Source organism: Cherax quadricarinatus, chromosome 78 (genome assembly GCF_038502225.1).
Source record: "Cherax quadricarinatus isolate ZL_2023a chromosome 78, ASM3850222v1, whole genome shotgun sequence".
In the NCBI taxonomy this organism is placed as follows: Eukaryota; Metazoa; Arthropoda; class Malacostraca; order Decapoda; family Parastacidae; genus Cherax; species Cherax quadricarinatus.
In genome coordinates this window covers 18,035,267-18,057,738 of record NC_091369.1, presented here as the reverse complement: position 1 = coordinate 18,057,738, position 22,472 = coordinate 18,035,267, and the positions used below count along the sequence as shown (strand labels likewise).

The 22,472-nt window shown below is 43.2% G+C and overlaps 1 protein-coding gene across 1 annotated transcript in view; it reads left to right on the top strand.

The window, feature by feature from the left end:
* The window catches only part of LOC128701482 (inactive hydroxysteroid dehydrogenase-like protein 1), a 375,829-nt gene that overhangs the window by 16,567 nt on the left and 336,790 nt on the right, over positions 1–22,472 (top strand). The window contains exon 2 of the mRNA XM_070101755.1: positions 14,915–15,037. Within this exon, the coding sequence (XP_069957856.1) occupies positions 14,915–15,037 (123 nt within the window). The remainder of the gene's footprint in view (positions 1–14,914; positions 15,038–22,472) is intronic.

Sequence of the window (22,472 nt, the reverse complement as noted above, 5' to 3'; positions counted from 1 at the left end):
AAGTCAGGTGTTGTTGAGGTGGCCGCGAAGTATAGTCTCATCCTTATATCCCTTCACTGGTAGGCGGGAATCCCCAGTGGAAGTAGGTCCTACCCAAAGAGATGGGTTAGTTGCAGCAGCCGTGAAGAAGGTCTTGTAGATGTCCTCTGAACCAAGATTCCATGATGTTGCAGCGTCTGACAAGTTGTGCAAGAAAGGTATAAAATACCAACAATATGAAAGTTAAGACATATGTGCAACATCTGGATATCTTTATTGCAGACGTTTCGCCATCAACTAGCCCATCTCTTTGGGAAGGGCCTACTTCCACTGGGGAATCCCGCCTACCAGTGACTATGCCCTCGTCTGCTACACATCCCTATCCACTGACTCCTATATAACCGCCAGTCTTCTTGCCTTTGCTCCAGATTCTCCTCCACCACGATGCTGTGAACACCAACTCCAAGGCTGAGGGACTGATTACTTCATCTTTTGTATATAGTTCTACTGTCTTCTAATTATGTCCTAGAATCTGTATTGATAAAGCCACTTGATGGCGAAACGTCTACAATAAAGATATCAAGATGTTGAACATGTGTCAACTTTCACATCATGGTTGTGCAATATATTTATAGATAAGGTTGTAAGACAGGCGAATGCTCGGGTGTTAGGAAGAGGTATGGGATTAAAAAAAAATCTAACAAAGTGAGAAATGTCACTGTTTTTTGCTGATGACAGTGTGCTTTTGGGAGATTCTGAAGAGAAATTGCAGAGATTGATGGACGAATATGGGAGGGTATCTAAATGAAAGAAATTATAAGTGAACATAGGAAACAGCAAGGTCATAAGGATAACAAAAAAATTAGGTAATGAAAGATTGAACATCAAAAAGGAATGGAAAGGTGAGGTGAATCATAGAACTGACTAGGGGAAAAAGGTGAGTGGTGCACTAAGGAATCTGTGGAGACAGGAAACGTTATCCATTGCAACAAAGAGGGCAATGTATGAGAATATAGTGTTACCAAAACTCTCAAATGTGAGTGAAGTATGAGAAGTGAATGTTGCAACAAGAAGGCTGGAGGCAGATGAGAGGTTGTGTCTGAGAACAATGTGTTGTGTGAATATTATCCAGGGAATCTGTCACATGGGAGATTAGAAGTCAGTGCGTGATTTCTAATAGTATTATACAGAGGGCTGAGAAAGGGATGTTGAGTTGATTCGAACATTTAGAGAGGGTAAAATAAAATAGAAGGAAGGCGGGATACGGGTCATCCTAGGAAAGGTTGGAGGGAGAGGGTAAAGGAGGTTTTGAACATTAAAATGGTAAAAATACCGACAGATTGTTAGGTAAGACACATATGCAACAGTTAGGTATCTTTATTTCGAAACGTTTCGCCTACACAGTAGGCTTCTTCAGTCGAGTACAGAAAGGTTGATAGAAGCAGAAGATACTTGAAGACGATGTAATCAGTCCATCACCCTTAAAGTTTTGAAGTGGTCAGTCCCTCAGTCTGGAGAAGAGCATTGTTCCGTTGTCTGAAACAATATGGGGTTGAAGTAACGAACGAACGAACGAAAGTTCAGGTAAGATCCCAAATGGGATGAGCGGGGAAGACGGGACAGACGAAGAATAGTGCTGGAGAGGAGTGTTCTTAGTCGTAGAAATAGAGCCAGGGCTTAACCCAGCAGCGAGGCGATCGTGGGACAGATATTGAGAAGAGAAATTCAGGCTCTTCTGTTGGGACTCCGGTGGGGTGAGCGGGAAGCAAGGGACATGCGACGTTTAGAGCTAGAGAGGAGTGTAGAACTGAGCCATGTCTTAACCCAAAGGGTAAGGCGAACGTGGATCAGAGAATGGTACCTGTCATAGAAGGTACCTCTCGGAGAATCCAAGGTTATTTGTAAATAGGGTTAGGAGCAGGATCATGCAAGGAGTAGAAAAGGTTGTGTTGGTTTGTGGGTCTGCGAATGTCTTCGTCAAGGAGAGAGGTCCAATAGTCATGTCGTGTCACAAGTTTGTCAATCTGTCTGTCACTGAGCGTCTTTCAGTACAGATTCAGCGCAGGGATGTCTAACTGGGCATGTAGAGACTCGCATGTGGCGAAGTCCTCCCATCTGACATCAAGCACCCAGTGCAGCTCCTTGTTCTGGACTCGCTGCAGTTTAAGTAAGTTTGTTTTTGCTGCAAGAGAGAGGGCTAGAGGAGAGTAAGTTATCAGAGGACGTATAAGGGATTTGTAGAGGTGTAGTTTGGTGCGTTGAGAGGCATGTTTCAGCTTGTAGAGGCCCGCAAGGGCCTTACTAGCTATTGCATGCCTCGAGTGAATGTGTCCGTGTAAGCATAGAAGGTAGTCAAGATTAACGCCAAGGACAGTGACAGATTGTGTCATGGGGATGTAAGTGCGGGTGTCAGCTGTTCTGAGCTCGACAGGTAATGGAGGATCACGTTTTCTGTAGTTAAAATATGTAATGCTGGATTTAGCTGCATTGGTTTTGATCCTCCATTTTTGTTCCCAGATGGCTATCCTGTCGACCTCATTTTGTGTTTTGTGTGTGAGTGTATCTATATTGGCATGAGTGATAAGTTGTGTAATGTCGTCTGCATAGGCTAGTGTGATGGAGTTTTGGTATACAGGTGTTGGAATGTCGTTAGTGTATAAAATGTAGAGGGTAGGGGAGAGGACAGATCCCTGGGGTACTCCAGCATTTAGTGTGAAGTAGTCAGAGTAACAGCCTTGGAATTTGATTCTCATGGTACGGCCGTCTAGGAAGTTACAGAGGAGTTTACGAGTAGTGAGAGGCAGGTTAAAGTTAGTGCAGAGTTTGTACTTGAGCCCTTGGTGCCAGACAGTGTCAAAAGCTTTTTCAACGTCTTTTGCAACCAGGGCTGTTCTGTTTCTTTGTTCTGTGTTTAAGTGGATGTAGTTGAGAATGATGTTAATGGCTTCTTGTGTGGATCTGTGTGTTCTGAAGCCAAACTGACCATCAGAAAGTAGAGAGTTGTGTTCCAGGTATCTGCGAAGGCGATGGTTGATGAGTTTTTCAAAGAGATTTCCTAAAGTTTCGAGGAGGCTGATAGGGCGATAGTTTCTAGGATCAGAGTGGTCTTTTTTGGGTTTAGGAAGGAGGATAGCAGTAGCAGCTTTGAAGAGGGAAGGGAAGTATCCAGAGGCAAGGGAGGCATTGAGGAGGTTTGTGTAGGCAGAAATGATAGAGTCAGGAAGGTGTTTTAGGATAAAATGGTTTAGGCCAGAGGCGCCAGGAGCCTTGGGAGGAAGGTGTCTGAGGAGAGTTTTAATGTCTGTGTTGGTGAAAGGAGTGTCGAGTTCTTGGGAGGAGGTAAGAGAGACTAGATGTATGTGGCTGTCTGGTGTTGTTTCTTGTGTGTGTGCAGTGTTCCAGTGTTCTATGTTCTGAATGTGTTGGATAACGTTAGGGTGAGGTCGGTGAGGGTGGAAGATGTTCTCCCAGATGTGTTTGAAGATGTTGGTAGCAGCCTGCGGGTCTGAGATGTGTGTGTTGTTGTGGGTGATGTGTTTGAATTTGTTGGTGGGAGTAGTGCCTCTTATTTTTTTGATAAAGTTCCAGAAGGCTTTAGTGTTTTTAATAAGCTGTTTGTCAGCTTGTTGTATGAGTTGTGACGAGTGATTGTTGTGGTCTTGGTCTAGACTGTGTAGAATGTTGTTTCTAAGGTAAGTGAGATCTAATCGAACTTGATTAAATCTGTGTGTGTTGTAGAGGAAGCGGTTGTGGTAGCAGATAATTAGTCTTCTTGTTCTGAGTGACGGTTTGAAGGAATAACGAGTGGTGTGAGTTTTCTTTGGTATTGCGTTGTTGGCTGCTTGTGTAATGGTGTCCTGGATGAGATCAAGTTGAGTATCGATGTCAGAGATAGGTTTGTTGTTATAGTCATAGGTGAGGTTAATATTGTCTATGTGTTGTTTGAAAGCATCCCAGTCGGCGTTCTTGTAGGAGAAGGAAGGTGTGGTTGGAATGAGGATAGGGTTGGAGGAGATGTGCAAGATGACTGGGATGTGATCAGAGCCTGTAATAGGGCCAGGTGAGATGTAGTGTTGAAATAGAGAGCTGGCTCGGTTTGCCAGAATGATGTCTGGTTTGCCTTGGCCCGTGTGATTGAAGAAGGTATTGAAGTCTGGGCCGAGATGAATTAGGTGTTTATGGTTAGTGAAGTTGAGTAATTGGTGACTAAGTTGGTTGTTACTGGTGTGATGAAAGGCGGTGTGTTTGGCATTCATGTCAGCTAGTAGGTATGTTGGTGTGTTGGTGTAGTTGAAGATTAAGGAAAGATCGTGTATGTTGAGAATAGTGTTTGGGCGAGCATATGTGGTGAAAAAGATAAAGGGGCCAAGGTGGGTGTGTATTCTGACTGCAAGACTGTGTTGGTGAATAAAAGGGATTGGGAGAGATTCGTGTTTTATGTTGGATTTGACAAGGATGGCAACCCCATCGTGGGGATCATAGGGGGACTGTAGTGCAGTATAACCATAATGGCGGATGCGTTGACGGGCTTTGAGGCAGGTACTGTTTAGCAAAACAATATCTGGTCTCTCTGCTTCAAGGAGCTCAGCCAGTAGGTGTCTAATTGTAAAGTAAAAACGTACGTTGAACTGAATCACTTTAATGGTTTCGTCATAGCAAAGTTAATGTCGGGGGAGGAGTTTGGATTAAAACCCGTGATAGTGGTGCCATCAGTGGATGCGAGTTTGTAGGTGTTACGGACCCGTTTCCTGGAGGGAGAGGAAGAGATGGATCTGTTTTTATGTTCTTTTGTATGTCTGTCAGAAGTTGGGGCAGGTTTAGGTTTGAGTGTGTTTTGTCTGGAGGAGGTGGAGTTGGACCTGGATGAAGTTTTGGTTGTGGTGGAGGAGTGGGCGAAGGCAGAGGAAGTGGAAGCTTTGGTAGGGGATGAGGAAGTGGAAGCTATGGTACTGGGTGAGGAAGCAGAAGCTTTGGTTGGGGATGAGGAAGTGGGTAAGGAGGTCGGGGGAGGGGTGGTCGTAGCAGCAGCAGTAGGGGTGTTGGTGGGAGGGGTGGAAGTAGTGAAGAGGGGTAGGGGGGAGGAGAGCTGGTGGGTGTAGGAAGTGGGGGGTGGGAGAGAGGGAGGAGGTAGAGGTTGTAGGGGGCTTAGAAGAGAAGCAGGAAGGAGGGATAATTAAAGAGGGAAGATTGTTAGCGGACAAGATTAGGTTAAGGACATGTGAGTAGTCTGATTGGTAGGCTTGAGAGATTACCATCGCAGAGTGGGCAGCAGTGGCGAGTTGGTAGTTAGTTTTGTAGTCTAGTGTGGGTGTAGGTGTAGAAGGAGAGGTGATTGTAGTCTGTGTGTTGGTGTTTGAAGTGTGTAGAGTAGGAGGGGTAGACCAAGTGCGTGGGGTAACCCATGCATTGGGGGTAGGGGTGGAAGGTATTGTAGGAGGGGGAGGTGCAAGGAAGGGGTTGGGGAGGGAGGGAGGTAGGCTTTCTCTGAGGGTGGAGAGAATGTCTTTTCTAGTAGGGCAGGAATTTGCAACTGCAGTGTGTGACCCACCGCAGTTAGAACATTTAAGGGGGAGGTTGCAAGTGTTCCAGAAGTGGCCAGTTGCTGAACATCTGGAGCAGGTTTGTGTGGAAGTGCATGAGATTTTGTCGTGGCCGAATTTGTAGCATTTGAGACATTGTGTGATGGGGTGAAAGTTTGGAGTGAAGAGGGTGTTTGGAGGAATGCGGATGGACTTGGCAAGGATTCCTTGATTGAAGAGTGTAGAGGCGTCAGAAGGAGTTGAACAGCGTATTTTGAGGATGGTAGAGTTTTCAGGACTGTAAATATCGTCAACAGAGACTTTGTTCTTAGTACTAATGTCTTTGATTAAGTCTTCTTTGTCTGTGTCATAGGCAGTCAGGAGAGAATAGTCTTTGTGTTTTGCGATCACTGTGCATTTGGCGCGGTGCTCAGGAGTCCAAATAATAGTGAAGCCTGCATTGAGAAGTTTTTGTCTGGTCTCGGTTGAGGTGTACGTTTCGTAAGAATGTCTGTCAAGAAGTAGTTTGAATCCTGAGTTGGTTTTAAAGACTTTATGCTGAGGAGCGCCAGTGATCTGGTACAGTAAATTTTCAGGACAGATAGTGGCATGATCAGATTTAGAGTATTTGAGGTTAAGCGAGAAAGAATTGGGCTTGGAAGAGGTGGGGGCAGGGTAGGCCTTAGAAGGAGTAGACAGAGTAGAGGCAGGTGTTGGCAGTAGAGGAGTGGTAAGGGGAAAGGAGGTGGAAGGCATTGCAGGCATCCTAAAAAGATGTGGGGGCCAATCCTGTGAGAAAAATTGGCTAGGCAAGTACGTGTGAAGTAGACACACGTACTTGCCTGGCTATAACTTTAAAGTTTCTTGTGGAGTCCGTCTCTGGAGGCACAGGACACTGAGGAGGTGAGCTGTAGCTTGATGGAGCACTGTATGCCCTGAACGGTGAGGAGAGGCAACACTGGCTGTAAGGCGTGCAGACCACACGTACAGGCTGAGGCGTGGAGACTTCAGACAGCAACAGGAGTGCAGAGGGAGGCTTCCTGCCCTTGGGTAGGCAGCCACCGACGCACCAATCCTGATGGTGAAGACGAAGGTCCAGTAACCACCACTCGGTGAAGAGAGCAACTCTGGCTGTGAGCGATGAGGAGAGCCGACACTAGCTGAATGGCGAGCAGACTTCACATACAGGCTGAGGCTTGGAGACTTCAGACAGCAACAGGAGTGCAGAGGGAGGCTTCCTGCCCTTGGGTAGGCAGCCACCGACGCACCAATCCTGATGGTGAAGACGAAGGTCCAGTAACCACACTCGGTGAAGAGAACAACTCTGGCTGTGAGCAATGAGGAGAGCCAACACTAGCTGAATGGCGAGCAGACGTAGCTGAGGCGGGGAGACTTCAGACAACGGCGAGGAGAGGCAACACTGGCTGTATAGCGTGTAGACTACACGTACAGTCTGGAGCGTGGAGGCTACAGATAGCAACAGGAGTGCAGAGGGAGGCTTCCTGCCCTTGGGTAGGCAACCACCGACGCACCAATCCTGAAGGTGAAGACGAAGGTTTAGTAACCACCACTCTGAGAATAGTCACACTCAACACGGGGTAATTAGAGAGGCGACATCGTTCGTCGATGGAGCTGTGTGTCCAATGAATGAGTTGGTGCGAATGACCGAGGGGTTGAAGTGACAGGATGGAGCCTTATATAGCGCCAGGAGGTGAGACGTAGATCACTTTGGGAGGTCAGGTCCCTCTCAAATCCAGCCGTTCTCACTAGTAGAGGTTGTCGAAGTTGATTTCAGGTCTGTACCAAGATACCCTTGTGTTGCAGTGTTTGACAGATTGAACATTAAAATGGTATAAAATACCGACAGGTTGTTAGGTAAGACACATATGCAACAGTTAGGTATCTTTATTTCGAAACGTTTCGCCTACACAGTAGGCTTCTTCAGTCGAGTACAGAAAAGTTGATAGAAGCAGAAGAGACTTGAAGACGATGTAATCAGTCCATCACCCTTAAAGTTTTGAGGTGGTCAGTCCCTCAGTCTGGAGAAGAGCATTGTTCCGTAGTCTGAAACAATATTGGGTTGAAGTGACAGGATGGAGCCTTATATAGCGCCAGGAAGTGAGACGTAGATCACTTTGGGAGGTCAGGTCCCTCTCAAATCCAGCATATGTGTCTTACCTAACAACCTGTCGGTATTTTATACCATTTTAATGTTCAATCTGTCAGACACTGCAACACAAGGGTATCTTGGTACAGACCTGAAATCAACTTCGACAACCTCTACTAGTGATAACGGCTGGATTTGAGAGGGACCTGACCTCCCAAAGTGATCTACGTCTCACCTCCTGGCGCTATATAAGGCTCCATCCTGTCACTTCAACCCCATATTGTTTCAGACTACGGAACAATGCTCTTCTCCAGACTGAGGGACTGACCACCTCAAAACTTTAAGGGTGATGGACTGATTACATCGTCTTCAAGTCTCTTCTGCTTCTCTCAACTTTTCTGTACTCGACTGAAGAAGCCTACTGTGTAGGCGAAACGTTTCGAAATAAAGATACCTAACTGTTGCATATGTGTCTTACCTAACAAAGGAGGTTTTGTTTGTGAGGAGCTTAGACTTCCAGAAAGCATGCATGAGAATGTTAAATAAGAGGAGGAAAGTGGTTTTTATGACGATGTTCTGTTGGAGTGAAGTTGATAGAGGTAATATTACTGTATTACATTCCATCACAGGCACAAACTGTAACGACCAAACTCCTTCTCTCGGCCCAGAGTAAATCTGTTCTTACCCTCCCCCCCCCTCCCCCACCTTCCTCAAGGCCACATCGACTGTGAATTCAAAATAATAAAAAAAAACAATGGTTATAAATGACCATAATTTTTAAAGGGGTGGACCGGTAAGCCAGCGGAAGGCCTCGGTCAGATGACCAAAAGCTCCAAAGGCGGGTCATCATCTGACTAAGACCCGCGTCAGGAAACACTTGTCCTGTTTCCTGACGAACCTTACCTAACCTAACCTGTGAATTCAAAAAAACTTGCCACTCCTCACATTCCCTTGGCACTGTATGACTACCAAGGACTTAGTGCTTCTCTGTGCATAGAATAATATTACTGTACATGGTTGAAAGTATAATAGTTAAGTGGTTCATGTCAATACTTTAGGGGTTTATAGAAAATCAAAATTATTTGGTTAACACTAATAAAAATTGTTAATGACGAATGTGATACTGACTTTCCATTTAAATTATCAGAAAACATTCGTATGTAGCATATAATTCTTAAACTAACTTGTGATTTCTTCTTTGTAATTAATATTGACCACTATATAAGTGGAAACTTTCCCCAGAAATGTAAAAAAAAAAAATTGCAAAGTCACGAAAAACTGCTCAGGTTAGCAGCATGTTTTGTTATTGTTGAGTTAAAGGATCATGATGGCGCTGAGGTTATTTTGTCCAATTCACTGCTGCAAAATTAATTTTCAGAATGGTTTTTGTACATGTGAACTATTTATTATATATTATTTTTAATTTAAAAAATAAATTATCATTTCTACTGCATTTTCAGTAAAAATACTAGCTGGTGACGAGGCTCAGCCTGTGATAACACCAGCACTGACCAATGTTCACTAGCTGGTGAGGAGGCTCAGCCTGTGATGATAACACCACCACTGACCAATGTTCACTAGCTGGTGACGAGGCTCAGCCTGTGATGATAACACCACCACTGACCAATGTTCACTAGCTGGTGACGAGGCTCAGCCTGTGATGATAACACCACCACTGACCAATGTTCACTAGCTGGTGACGAGGCTCAGCCTGTGATGATAACACCACCACTGACCAATGTTCACTAGCTGGTGACGAGGCTCAGCCTGTGATGATAACACCACCACTGACCAATGTTCACTAGCTGGTGACGAGGCTCAGCCTGTGATGATAACACCACCACTGACCAATGTTCACTAGCTGGTGACGAGGCTCAGCCTGTGATGATAACACCACCACTGACCAATGTTCACTAGCTGGTGACGAGGCTCAGCCTGTGATGATAACACCACCACTGACCAATGTTCACTAGCTGGTGACGAGGCTCAGCCTGTGATGATAACACCACCACTGACCAATGTTCACTAGCTGGTGACGAGGCTCAGCCTGTGATGATAACACCACCACTGACCAATGTTCACTAGCTGGTGACGAGGCTCAGCCTGTGATGATAACACCACCACTGACCAATGTTCACTAGCTGGTGACGAGGCTCAGCCTGTGATGATAACACCACCACTGACCAATGTTCACTAGCTGGTGACGAGGCTCAGCCTGTGATGATAACACCACCACTGACCAATGTTCACTAGCTGGTGACGAGGCTCAGCCTGTGATGATAACACCACCACTGACCAATGTTCACTAGCTGGTGACGAGGCTCAGCCTGTGATGATAACACCACCACTGACCAATGTTCACTAGCTGGTGACGAGACTCAGCCTGTGATGATAACACCACCACTGACCAATGTTCACTAGCGGGTGACGAGGCTCAGCCTGTGATGATAACACCACCACTGACCAATGTTCACTAGCTGGTGACGAGGCTCAGCCTGTGATGATAACACCACCACTGACCAATGTTCACTAGCTGGTGACGAGGCTCAGCCTGTGATGATAACACCACCACTGACCAATGTTCACTAGCTGGTGACGAGACTCAGCCTGTGATGATAACACCACCACTGACCAATGTTCACTAGCGGGTGACGAGGCTCAGCCTGTGATGATAACACCACCACTGACCAATGTTCACTAGCTGGTGACGAGGCTCAGCCTGTGATGATAACACCACCACTGACCAATGTTCACTAGCTGGTGACGAGGCTCAGCCTGTGATGATAACACCACCACTGACCAATGTTCACTAGCGGGTGACGAGGCTCAGCCTGTGATGATAACACCACCACTGACCAATGTTCACTAGCTGGTGACGAGGCTCAGCCTGTGATGATAACACCACCACTGACCAATGTTCACTAGCTGGTGACGAGGCTCAGCCTGTGATGATAACACCACCACTGACCAATGTTCACTAGCTGGTGACGAGGCTCAGCCTGTGATGATAACACCACCACTGACCAATGTTCACTAGCGGGTGACGAGGCTCAGCCTGTGATGATAACACCACCACTGACCAATGTTCACTAGCTGGTGACGAGGCTCAGCCTGTGATGATAACACCACCACTGACCAATGTTCACTAGCTGGTGACGAGGCTCAGCCTGTGATGATAACACCACCACTGACCAATGTTCACTAGCTGGTGACGAGGCTCAGCCTGTGATTATAACACCACCACTGACCAATGTTCACTAGCTGGTGACGAGGCTCAGCCTGTGATGATAACACCACCACTGACCAATGTTCACTCATGTTCTTGTTTGTATACCCCTCAGGAAGCTTCCTTGATGTTGGTGAGGGGCTCTTGATTTAGGGAATTGGATCTGTGCTCCAGTTCCCCGAATTAGGCCTGAATGCCTTCCACATCCTCCCCCCAGGCGCTGTATAATCCTACGGGTTTAGTGCTTCCCTTTGATTATAATAATAATAATCTTGTTTGTATATCATAAAACATTAGTTTATCAAGTAAAGTGATGCACAAACGTATATGAAGGTGGTATTGTATACACATTAAATCCTGTTACTTTTATTTTGGTAAGGAAGAGAAGCAGAAGGTATATAATGGTGGTGATATTAGACAATAGTTAGGAAGATGTGGAGCTTCCACAGCCTTATCAGACTCAAAGATTATTGATAAGGTCAGTTCCTCCTTGTAGAAGTTAAAAGACTGAAAAATCATGATAACATAGCAAGATAAACAATTTTATTAATAATATGTAGAACTTGTATTGAATATAAAACAAACATGAAAATAATCCTACCTGAAGCAGGAATGAAAAATGTAATAAATAATTACTGACAAAGCTAATATGTACACAATGAATAAGTGAATAATGTAGCGGTGACGCGCCAGTGTTCTGGCCATGTAACTCTGTATCATGGTTTGTAACGATGAGTCGGTGTCGATGTCCAGGGAGGAAGGGGGGGGGGCACTGGTGGACGTGACTTGTGACACGACAAGAAAACAGAAAGTGACCCCAACATGAGTAGAGAATCTGAAGAGAGGTACTGGGAGCCTCTGAGAACCCGTCTGAAGAAGTATTCACCAGATGGGAACCACAATGAAATTTTGGTGGGGGGGGGGACAAATGGGAAAAGGCTTATGGATGGCATGTATATGATTGCGTGTCAGCTACGAGTGGAAGGAGACCAGTTTAGGAACATACCAATTTGTGAACATTAAAATGGTATAAAATACCGACAGGTTGTTAGGTAAGACACATATGCAACAGTTAGGTATCTTTATTTCGAAACGTTTCGCCTACGCAGTAGGCTTCTTCAGTCGAGTACAGAAAAGCTGATAGAAGCAGAAGATACTTGAAGACGATGTAATCAGTCCATCACCCTTGAAGTTCACTCTGTCAGACACTGCAACACAAGGGTATCTTGGTACAGACCTGCAATCAACTTTGTCAACTTCTACTAGTGAGAATGGCTGGATTTGAGAGGGACCTGACCTTCCAACGACAACATTCTTACCTCTACTAGTGGCCTACATCTCACCTCCTGGCGGTATATAGGCTCCATCCTGTCACTCCAACTCCATATTGTTTCAGGCTATGGAACAATACCCTTCTCCAGACTGAGGGACTGACCACCTCAAAACTTCAAGGGTGATGGACTGATTACATCGTCTTCAAGTATCTTCTGCTTCTATCAACTTTTCTGTACTCGACTGAAGAAGCCTACTGCGTAGGCGAAACGTTTCGAAATAAAGATACCTAACTGTTGTATATGTGTCTTACCTAACATACCAATTTGTCTCTGATCTGAGCTTAGATCTTTACTGCTCCTCTTATCTCACCTGTGTTGCATGACCCAAGCAGACAATCAAGGCTATAAAAAGAAACGGAAACTTTCAAACCATTCAAGGAATCGCCCACATGATATATGTCCCGCCTTTACAAGAAATGGTGAGGACAAATATAGTGACGATACTCTACGTAAGTCCAAATTAGGTCAGGTTGAATTACCAGAGTGAAGCTTTTGTTTAAACTAAATTAAACGAAACACAAAACGCATTATTAAACATGAATGGATTGGATACTTACAGACTTATTGGAGTCGAAATACAAGTGACTCTCAACTGGTTGGAGGAACACACGTCAACTTCCACCAGGTGGACAAAGGAGGGGGAGGGGGGTAGGGTAGTAGCGGTACCTATGCACACACCTTACAGAACAAGTATACCGCCCAACACACTACCACAACCACTCTTCATACAGAAGAGAAACACGGGGTATATAGAGGTGGTGGTATCAGACAATGGTAAGGAAGAGAAACACAGGATATATAGTGGTGGTGGTGGTATCAGGAAATGGTAGGGAAGAGAAACACAGGGTGTATAGTGGTGGTGGTATCAGACAGTGGTAAGGAAGAGAACCACAGGATATATAGTGGTTGTGGTATCAAACAGGTGCACAACTTTTTTTTTGACTAACTGGCGGTATCACACCGAGACAGGGTGACCTAAAAAGAAAAACGAAAGTTTCTCTTTTTAAATTTAGTTATTTATGCAGGAGAAGGGGTTACTAGCCCCTTGCTCCCGGCATTTTAGTAGCCTCTTACGACACGCATGGCTTACAGAGGAAGAATTCTGTCCCACTTCCCATGGACAGGTGCAAAACTTATCAACTTAAAATACACAAGTCATTTATTTTCACAAAACAAAAGTTTAACAACTAAATTTATGCACAATATATACAAGGTACTGTATCCACATATTTAGTCTCCTTCCATTATAACCCTGATTATGCAAACGAAAGGAAGCAAAGGATATATAAATCCTGGAGTCCCTCTCAATTTGTATATAAGCATTATTTCTAGTATTCTCATATTTTAGTCCTGATTATGCAAAAGATATGAAAACACTACATGTACTGACTAGTTGGGACGAAACAATTAATTCACATTTGTTAGTTTTCACTAGACTCCCGTGATAATAAACATTTCATATATAAAAATTGAACACTATGATGGCTCATTGAACTTCCAACATAAACACTGATCATGGCGGAGCCACAAGATTATTCCTTCATTTTCTACTTTAATTGCTGTATATTTCACACTTTATTATCAATCACTAACATATTCACTGTTTGTATAAATACTTCTATGTTTAGTGAATGACTGTTAATGTTACAGCATCGTGTAGTTACAGTGAGATTATCAGCTTAATGACCGTTAATGGTACATCATCGTGTAGTTACAGTGAGATTATCAGCTAAATGACTGTTAATGGTACATCATCGTGTAGTTACAGTGAGATTATCAGCAATATTACTGTTAATGTTACAGCATCGTGTAGTTACAGTGAGATTATCAGCTAAATGACTGTTAATGTTACAGCATCGTGTAGTTACAGTGAGATTATCAGCTTCTTGCCTTTCTGTACTTACTTTTAGGTATTTCTCTCTATATTTACACAGTCATAAACAAACATCAAGTGTCATCAACAAAATGCCACAAATTTTCACCTGTCATCCTGACAGATCGCGTCTTAATATATTATTGTATGTCTGTAGCTCCAGTAGCAGAGCTTTGCTTGTGTCACCTTCACTATCTGGTATTAAATTTTATTTTGTTGAATTTTCAGTGATTGTATTATTTACTGTATCCACACGTATATAATCTTATTCATTGCCCTATCCCGTAGCTCCATTGCTAGCGCACTCAGCTCCCACATTGAAGCCCGTGGTTCAGTCCCCAGTAAGGGTGGAAACATTAGGACGTGTTTCCTTAATTAAGGCACCTTATGTCCCTGTTCACCTAGAAGAAGATAGGTACCTGGATGTTAGCTGACTGGTGTGGGTCGCATCCTGTGAAAAAACTAACCTAGTTGCCCGAAGTGCTCTCTGTAACAAAGGGCTTTTTATATAGTAGCGCATGTAACTGAAGTAAGTTAGGCTTGTATACCTTGTACATGTACTTGTAGAAATAAAGATTATTATTATTATTATTATTATTATTATTATTATTATTATTATTATTATTATTATTATTATTATTATTATTACTTTGTGATGAAGCGTATTAAACATCATTACAACAATTGTTCTTGTGTAAGTCAGTTGACAAATAACCAACATGGTGTAGAACAAACTTTATACAACACTGTGATCTGTCTCTGGTCATTATAAAGTCACAACTGACTTAATAATAATCCAGGACAGACCAAATTGTCATTTAAAGTTTCCTGTCCCAAGTATGGAGTATTTTTTCTAATATTCTTATTACTTTACAGTTGTGACAGGGGCCACAGATGGCATCGGGAAGGCATATGCTATTGAACTGGCCAAGAAGGGTATGAATATTGTACTGATCTCCCGCACACAGGAGAAGTTGGAGAAAGTTGCCCAGGAGATCCGTATGTTGCACTAACAGTTTTAGTTCTTTCACTAGTTTTATTGTAGACTTACTGAGTCATGTGCAGTTTATAGGCATTTTAACCTTACAAACAAATGAACAGTGTTATGGTAATGTTATTTCGTTGAGATTCGAAAGGTCAAAACTATCCACATCAGATATGCACTTTACTCTCTGTGAATTTTAATACAGCGAGGGACTAGTAACCCCTTCTCATGTATTTATTACTAAATTTAAAAAGAGAAACTTTCGTTTTTCTTTTTGGGCCACCCTGAAGATATATATATATATATATATATATATATATATATATATATATATATATATATATATATATATATATATATATATATATATATATATATATATATGTATATATATATATATATATATATATATATATATATATATATATATATATATATATATATATATATATATATATATATATTTCTTGAGTCAGAGGAGGAAATAAAGTATAGCTTGAGGTATGACTGATGATGAAGCCAGCCAGCCACAAAGCCAGGGATACAGTGCAGCCAACTATGAAAGAAGAGGCACATGTCATGTGTGAGGAGAGTTTCGAGCACGCAACAGGGATGGCCGCATTCATGCACACAATGGGTGTACGGGATCACATATGCCCCCAGCAGAGAGCAGCCCACAGCCTCCACAGGCAGATGACAATTCCAATGGCAACCTCCTCACTTGCGATAACCTTCTGTTGGCATTCAAATCCACTGCTATCAGTACCCTATCCCACTTCCCTAAAGCGGCTCGCCCATATGCAGCAGGGAAATTCACAGACCTTCTTAAGCAGGTGAATGGAGGTTCCACCAACTTAGAAGCCCGCGGCACCATCCAAGCATGGCGCAACTTACTCCTGTTCGGCAATGTCTGTCTTGCAGTTCCTGAGAGACGAGGTAAACTGCTAACCACGTCAGTTACCAAGGCAGTGCGCAACTACCCAAAAACGGATAATTGTGTCACTCTGCCCCATCATCGCAGGAATCACAGAGGTAGACCCAAGAAAAGTCCCACTGAAAACGAGAAAATCTGCGCACAGGTTAGCAAAAAAATCGAAGAAAGTAGCACAGTGGGAGCAATCCGAATAATTACAAGTGACGACACTGTAGCCCCCAAAGATGAGACCACAGCCCAAGCACTAAGAGACAAGCATCCAACCAGGGACACCATAGCCATCAACAACAACCCTGAGAAAGACCCCATCACTGAACAATTAATTTTGCCAGAATCGGAAGTCTATAAGGCGATTGTGTCATTTCCAGCAGGATCTGCGAAAGGTCAGACAGAGAGTGTGTCTTCCTGGAGCTGGTGTTGGTGACATAGCAGGTTGGATAATATTATGGCAGGTAATGGGAACAAGCCCATTATCTGTCTTAGTGCTGGGGGTAATGACATTGGGAAGGGCAGGAGAGAGGAGCTGCTGGATAAGTACAGGTCAGCCATAGAAGTAGTTAGTTCTAAGGGAGGGATCCCAGTCATATGTAGCATCTTGCCTAGAAAGGGAGTGGGCAATGAATGGATGTCTAGGGCAAATGGTATAAATTGCTGGCTAGACAGGTACTGCAAGGAACTTGCAATCCCATTCATTGATAACTGGGACCTATTCTTTGGCAAACGTGATATGTATGCAAGGGATGGGGTTCATCTCTCTGGGGATGGAGTGGTTGCATTAGCCAATTCAATTGAGAGGGTAATTGATGACTTGTCTAGGAATTTAAACTGATAGATTATAGAGGTATGGGTGTTTGTGGGAAACAATCAGACTGCAGCATTAGGGTTAAAACAGCCGTTATTACCGAGATACCTCAGGGATATGTTTAAAAGACAATATTCAAAATAAAGTTGCTAGTAATGGCAAATCAATTGATCAACAAACAAAGAGGGATAGTAGAGGGCAACGAGTGACGTGCTCCTTTAAGGTTTACTATACAAATAGTAGGAGTCTAAGAAATAAGATAGATGAGCTAAGATTACTTGCAAGTGTAGATAATATAGATATTATTGGTATAACAGAGACCTGGTTCAACCTGAAAGATAGAGAAATGCCTTCTGAATGCAACATACAGGGTTATAAACTATTCCACACTGATAGGGTCAACAGGAAGGGTGGTGGTGTGGCGATGTATGTCAGAGAAAGTTTAAATTGTTGTCTTAGACATGATATATGATTAGAAACATCGAACACAGAATCTGTTTGGCTACAGTTTCTCGAGGGACATGACAAATTAATTTTGGGTGTGATTTATAGGCCCCCAAACCTTGATAGGGAGGGCAGTAAGCTGTTATGGGACGAAATTCATAAGGCATCTAGATATGAAAATGTTGTGATAATGGGAGAGTTTAACTTTAGACAAATTGATTGGAACAATATGACAGGAAATCTTGAGTCTAGTGACTTCTTGATACGGTTCAGGATTGCTTTTCAGAACAGGTTGTGGCAGATCCAACTAGAGGAAACAATCTGCTTTTCTTGGTTCTTGCCAACAAAGATTCACTAATTAATAATCTTGAGGTTAATGATGAGCTTGGGGAAAGTGATCACAAATCACTTAGTTTTAATATATCATGGAATTACCCAGATAACTGCAATCAAATCTCTGTCCCAGATTTTCGCTTGGCCGACTTCATGGGACTGAAAAATTACCTGGGTGGGCTAAATTGGGATGTCCTGGCTATGAGTCAGGTAGGTGATCTTGGTTGCCAATATGACGTTTTTTCAGAGCATAGTTCTAGCTGCCCAGACAACTTTTGTTCCGAGTACGGAAATTAGATCTAATAAAAATGATCCCAAATGGATGAACAATACATTAAAACATCTCATTGGTCAAAAGAGAGGCATATATAGGCGTATCAAAAGAGGGGATGGACAGTTAAGAAATCAATATATTCAATTAAAGAGAGAAATAAAGAAAGGAATAAGAAAAGCAAAAAGGGATTATGAGGCTAAGGCCGCAAGGGATTCAAAGACTAACCCAAAAGGGTTCTTTCAGGTATACAGAAGTAAGATTAGGGACAAGATTGGCCCACTTAAGAGTAACTCTGGTCAGATCACTGACAGTGATAAGGATATCTGTGAAATTCTAAATACGTACTTCCTCTCAGTTTTCACCCAGGAAAATACTAGCGATATTCCTGAAATAATAGATTATGTAGAACAGGATGATAATGAACCATGTACGAATGCGGTAACTAGTGACATGGTCCTCAGACAAATAGAGAAACTAAAACCTAACAAATCCCCAGTTCCTGATGAACTGTTTGCAAAGGTGTTAAAAGAATGTAAAGAGGAACTTTGCATACCTTTGGCTAATCTTTTTTAACGTATCACTACAAACTGGCATAGTGCCTGATAAGTGGAAAATTGCAAATGTAATACCTATTTACAAGGCAGGTGACAGGTCCTTGGCTTCGAGCTATAGACAAATAATCCTTACCTCCATAGTGGGAAAATTTATGAAAGCAATAATTGACGAAGCAATTCGTAGCCATCTTGACAGGCACAAATTGATTAATGAATCTAATCACGGTTTTACAAAGGGGCGTTCCTGTCTTACGAATTTACTAACTTTTTTCACTAAGGTGTTTGAGGAGGTAGACCATGGTAATGAATATAATATTGTGTATATGGACTTCAGTAAGGCTTTCGACAGAGTTCCACACCAGAGGCTACTGAGGAAACTTAAGGCACACGGAATAGGAGGAGAAATTTTTTCCTGGGTAGAGGCATGGCTGACAAATAGACAGCAGAGAGTTTGCATAAATGGGGAGAAATCAGAATGGGGGCACGTCACAAGCGGTGTTCCTCAGGGGTCAGTGTTGGGCCCGTTGTTGTTCACAATTTACATAAACGACACAGATGAGGGAATAAATAGCGACATAAGCAAATTTGCTGATGACACCAAAATAGGCCGTCCAATTCATTCTGATGAGGACACTAGAGCACTCCAGGATGATTTGAATAGACTGATGCAGTGGTCGGAGAAGTGGGAGATGCAGTTTAATATAGACAAATGCAAGGTTCTAAATGTTGGACAGGTAAATAACCATGCCACATATAAGCTAAATAATGTAGATCTTAATACTACTGATTGCGAAAATGATTTAGGAGTTCTGGTTAGCAGTAATCTAAAACCAAGACAACAGTGCATTAGTGTTCGCAATAAAGCTAACAGAATTCTTGGCTTCATATCTAGAAGTGTAAATAATAGAATTCCCCAGGTTGTTCTTCAACTCTGTATATCCTTGGTTAGACCTCATTTAGACTATGCTGCTCAGTTCTGGTCACTGTATTACAGAATGGATATAAATGCTCTGGAAAACGTGCAGGGGAGTATGACAAAGATAATCCCATGTATCAGAAATCTTCCCTATGAGGATAGACCGAGGGCCCTGAATCTGCACTCTCTCGAAAGGCGTAGAATTAAGGGGGATATGATCGAGGTATATAAATGGAAAACAGGAATAAATAAAGGGGATGTAAATAGCGTGCTGAAAATTTCCAGCCAAGACAGGATTCACAGCAATGGTTTCAAGTTGGAAAAATTCAGATTCAGAAAGGATATAGGAAAGCACTGGTTTGGTAATAGAGTTGCGGATGAGTGGAACAAACTCCCGAGTACAGTTATTCAGACTAAAACGTTGTGTAGTTTTAAAAATAGGTTAGATAAATACAGGAGTGGGTGTGGGTGGGTGTGAGTTGGACCTGACTAGCTTGTGCTGCTGTGTCTGGTGCAGTGCTCCATCCTTGAGTGGAGATTACCAGACTGGGTGGGTCATTGGGCTAATCTGGGGGTGGTCATTGGTCTAATCCGGGGGTGACATGGACCTGCTCCGCATGGGCCAGTAGGCCTGTTGCAGTGTTCCTTGTTTCTTATGTTCTTATGTTTTTAATTCGACCTCAGCACCTCAAAGAGATGGTAAATCCAGTACTCGGTGCATCTGCATCAATTCTTCTCACCGAGTTAACAACTTTCGTCAACAACTGCCTGGCTGGGCGAATCCCAGAAGAAATTAATTTTTTTTTTTGGAGCCTCAGTATGTGCGTTGAAGAAGGATGAGGGAATCAGACCCATTGCGGTTGGAAACACTCTTCACCACCTCGTTGCCAAAGCAGCAGTAAGAAACATTCGCTTAGTAGCTGCCAGTTTACTCCAGCCACACCAACTGGGCTTTGGGGTCTCTCAAGGCAGAGAAGCTGCAGCTCATGCGGCAAGGGCCTACATCAGGGACCTACCAGAAGACAAGGCCGTAGTCAAACTTGATTTTAAAAATGCCTTTAATATGGTGAAGAGAGATGCTGTCTTGCCAGCTGTTCAGGATCGGTTCCCCAGTCTTTTTTTCTTCATTTCAGCCGGCTACAGCAAACACTCAATTCTTTTGTTTGGAGAACATGAAATTCTCTCATCAGAAGGTGTTCAGCAGGGTGACCCACTAGCTCCACTTCTATTCTGCTTGGCAGTAAGAGAACTAACTTCCAGCCTATGCAGCGAGCTCAACATCTGGTACCTGGATGATGGCAATCTGGCAGGTACTGAAGAGTCCCTGGTAGGGAACCTACAACTGGTGAAAACACAGGGAGAAGACTTGGGACTCATCCTCAATTCCTCCAAGTGTGAAATCATCATGGCGAACCAGGAAATAATCAATGCTGTGCTAAGAATCCTCCCAGAAGTCTCTACTACTACTTCTTTACCACTTCCACTCTCATTCTCATGCCATTGCAGTGTACACAGATGACTCTAAGTCTTCTGACGGCGTAGGATTCACAGCAGTGTTTCCGGACAGCGTCGCACGAGGGCATTTACTATCTTCGGCTAGTATCTTTACTGCTGAATTGTATGCCATTCTTGCAGCACTTATCCGTATTGCATCTATGCCTGTGTCATCATTTGTGGTTGTCTCAGACTCCCTTAGTGCTTTACAGGCTATACAGAAATTTGATACACCTCACCCCTTAGTCCTCCGTATCCAACTTTGGCTACGCCGCATCTCTTCCAAGCATAATGATATTGTTTTTTGTTGGGTCCCTGGTCATGTTGACGTACAGGGCAATGAACAGGCAGACACTGCTGCGAGGTCAGCAGTACATGACCTACCAGTTTCATATAGAGGTGTTCCATTTACAGACTATTTTGCTGCAATAGCTACCCACCTTCACACCCGTTGGCAACAACGTTGGTCTACTTTGCTCGGTAACAAACTTCAATCTATTAAACCGAGTATAGGTTACTGGCCGTCTTCTTGTCACCAGTGTCGAGGTTGGGAGACTACTCTCTCCCGTCTTCGTACTGGCCATACTCGTCTTACTCATGGTTATCTCATGGAGAGGCGTCCTGCTCCTCTCTGTGAGAATTCTCAGGTTCCATTATCGGTTAGCCACATTCTATTAGACTGCCCACTTTATTAACGAGCACGCAGAATATATCTCCAACGTCGTCTTCACTCCGCTGCTCTCTCTTTACCTTCCCTTCTCGCTGATGGACCCACCTTTCATCCGGACTCTCTCATTGACTTTTTGACTACAACTGACTTACTTCACAAACTCTGATGATACCTTCAGCCCTTTCTGCCTCAATCTCTTGCTGCCGTCTACCCCCGTACTATCCCCTGCCCCGCTGTTTTCTGTAACCTACTGATCATCCCTCCTCCCTTCTACCGCCCAATACCCTCACTTCCTTCCCTGCCCTGCAGCGCTGCATAGTCCTTGTGGCTTAGCGCTTCTTTTTGATTATAATAATAATAATAATAATAATAATAATAATATCATTTCTTCGGCTCATGATTAATTATAATTTGTTATTGAATTACTAAATACCTTCAATATTTAAAAAAGTATGTATTCTTAGTCTCAGATACTTACAATCATTATTCAGTTTTAGACTTGAAATGCTTTGCATAATAAGGGGCTTTCTGTAAAGTAGTTATATAGTATGTGAATCACCCTAAATTGTATAATATACTGTACTTCACCTATAGAAATAAATTTTGAATGTTTGACTGGAAAAACGTTTCCACTAACGTCAATTGTATCAACGTATCTAGAACTGCTCAGTTATTATTTTCTAGAATCTATCACACAGTGTGGTGCAAAGATTTTGTCACACCATGAAATCTGTTGTTCAGGACTTTCTGACTCGGAGATGCACTTCTTGATGACTAGCCAGGAAATATGCCTGACGTGAACCCTATTGAGAATCTCTGGGCAGAGGTAGAGAGGTCTAATTAGGGAAGAATATCAGGTCACTCCTACGGCTGGAGGATGCCATCTGTAAGACGTGATGGAATTTACCCAATAAAACCCTGAGGAATGCATATTAATCACTCCCTAGGTGGTTGAAGTATGTCCTAAACTGTAAAGTAGTTTAGTTTAATATCTTTATTATGCACCCCATACTCATCGTGCGGGTGGT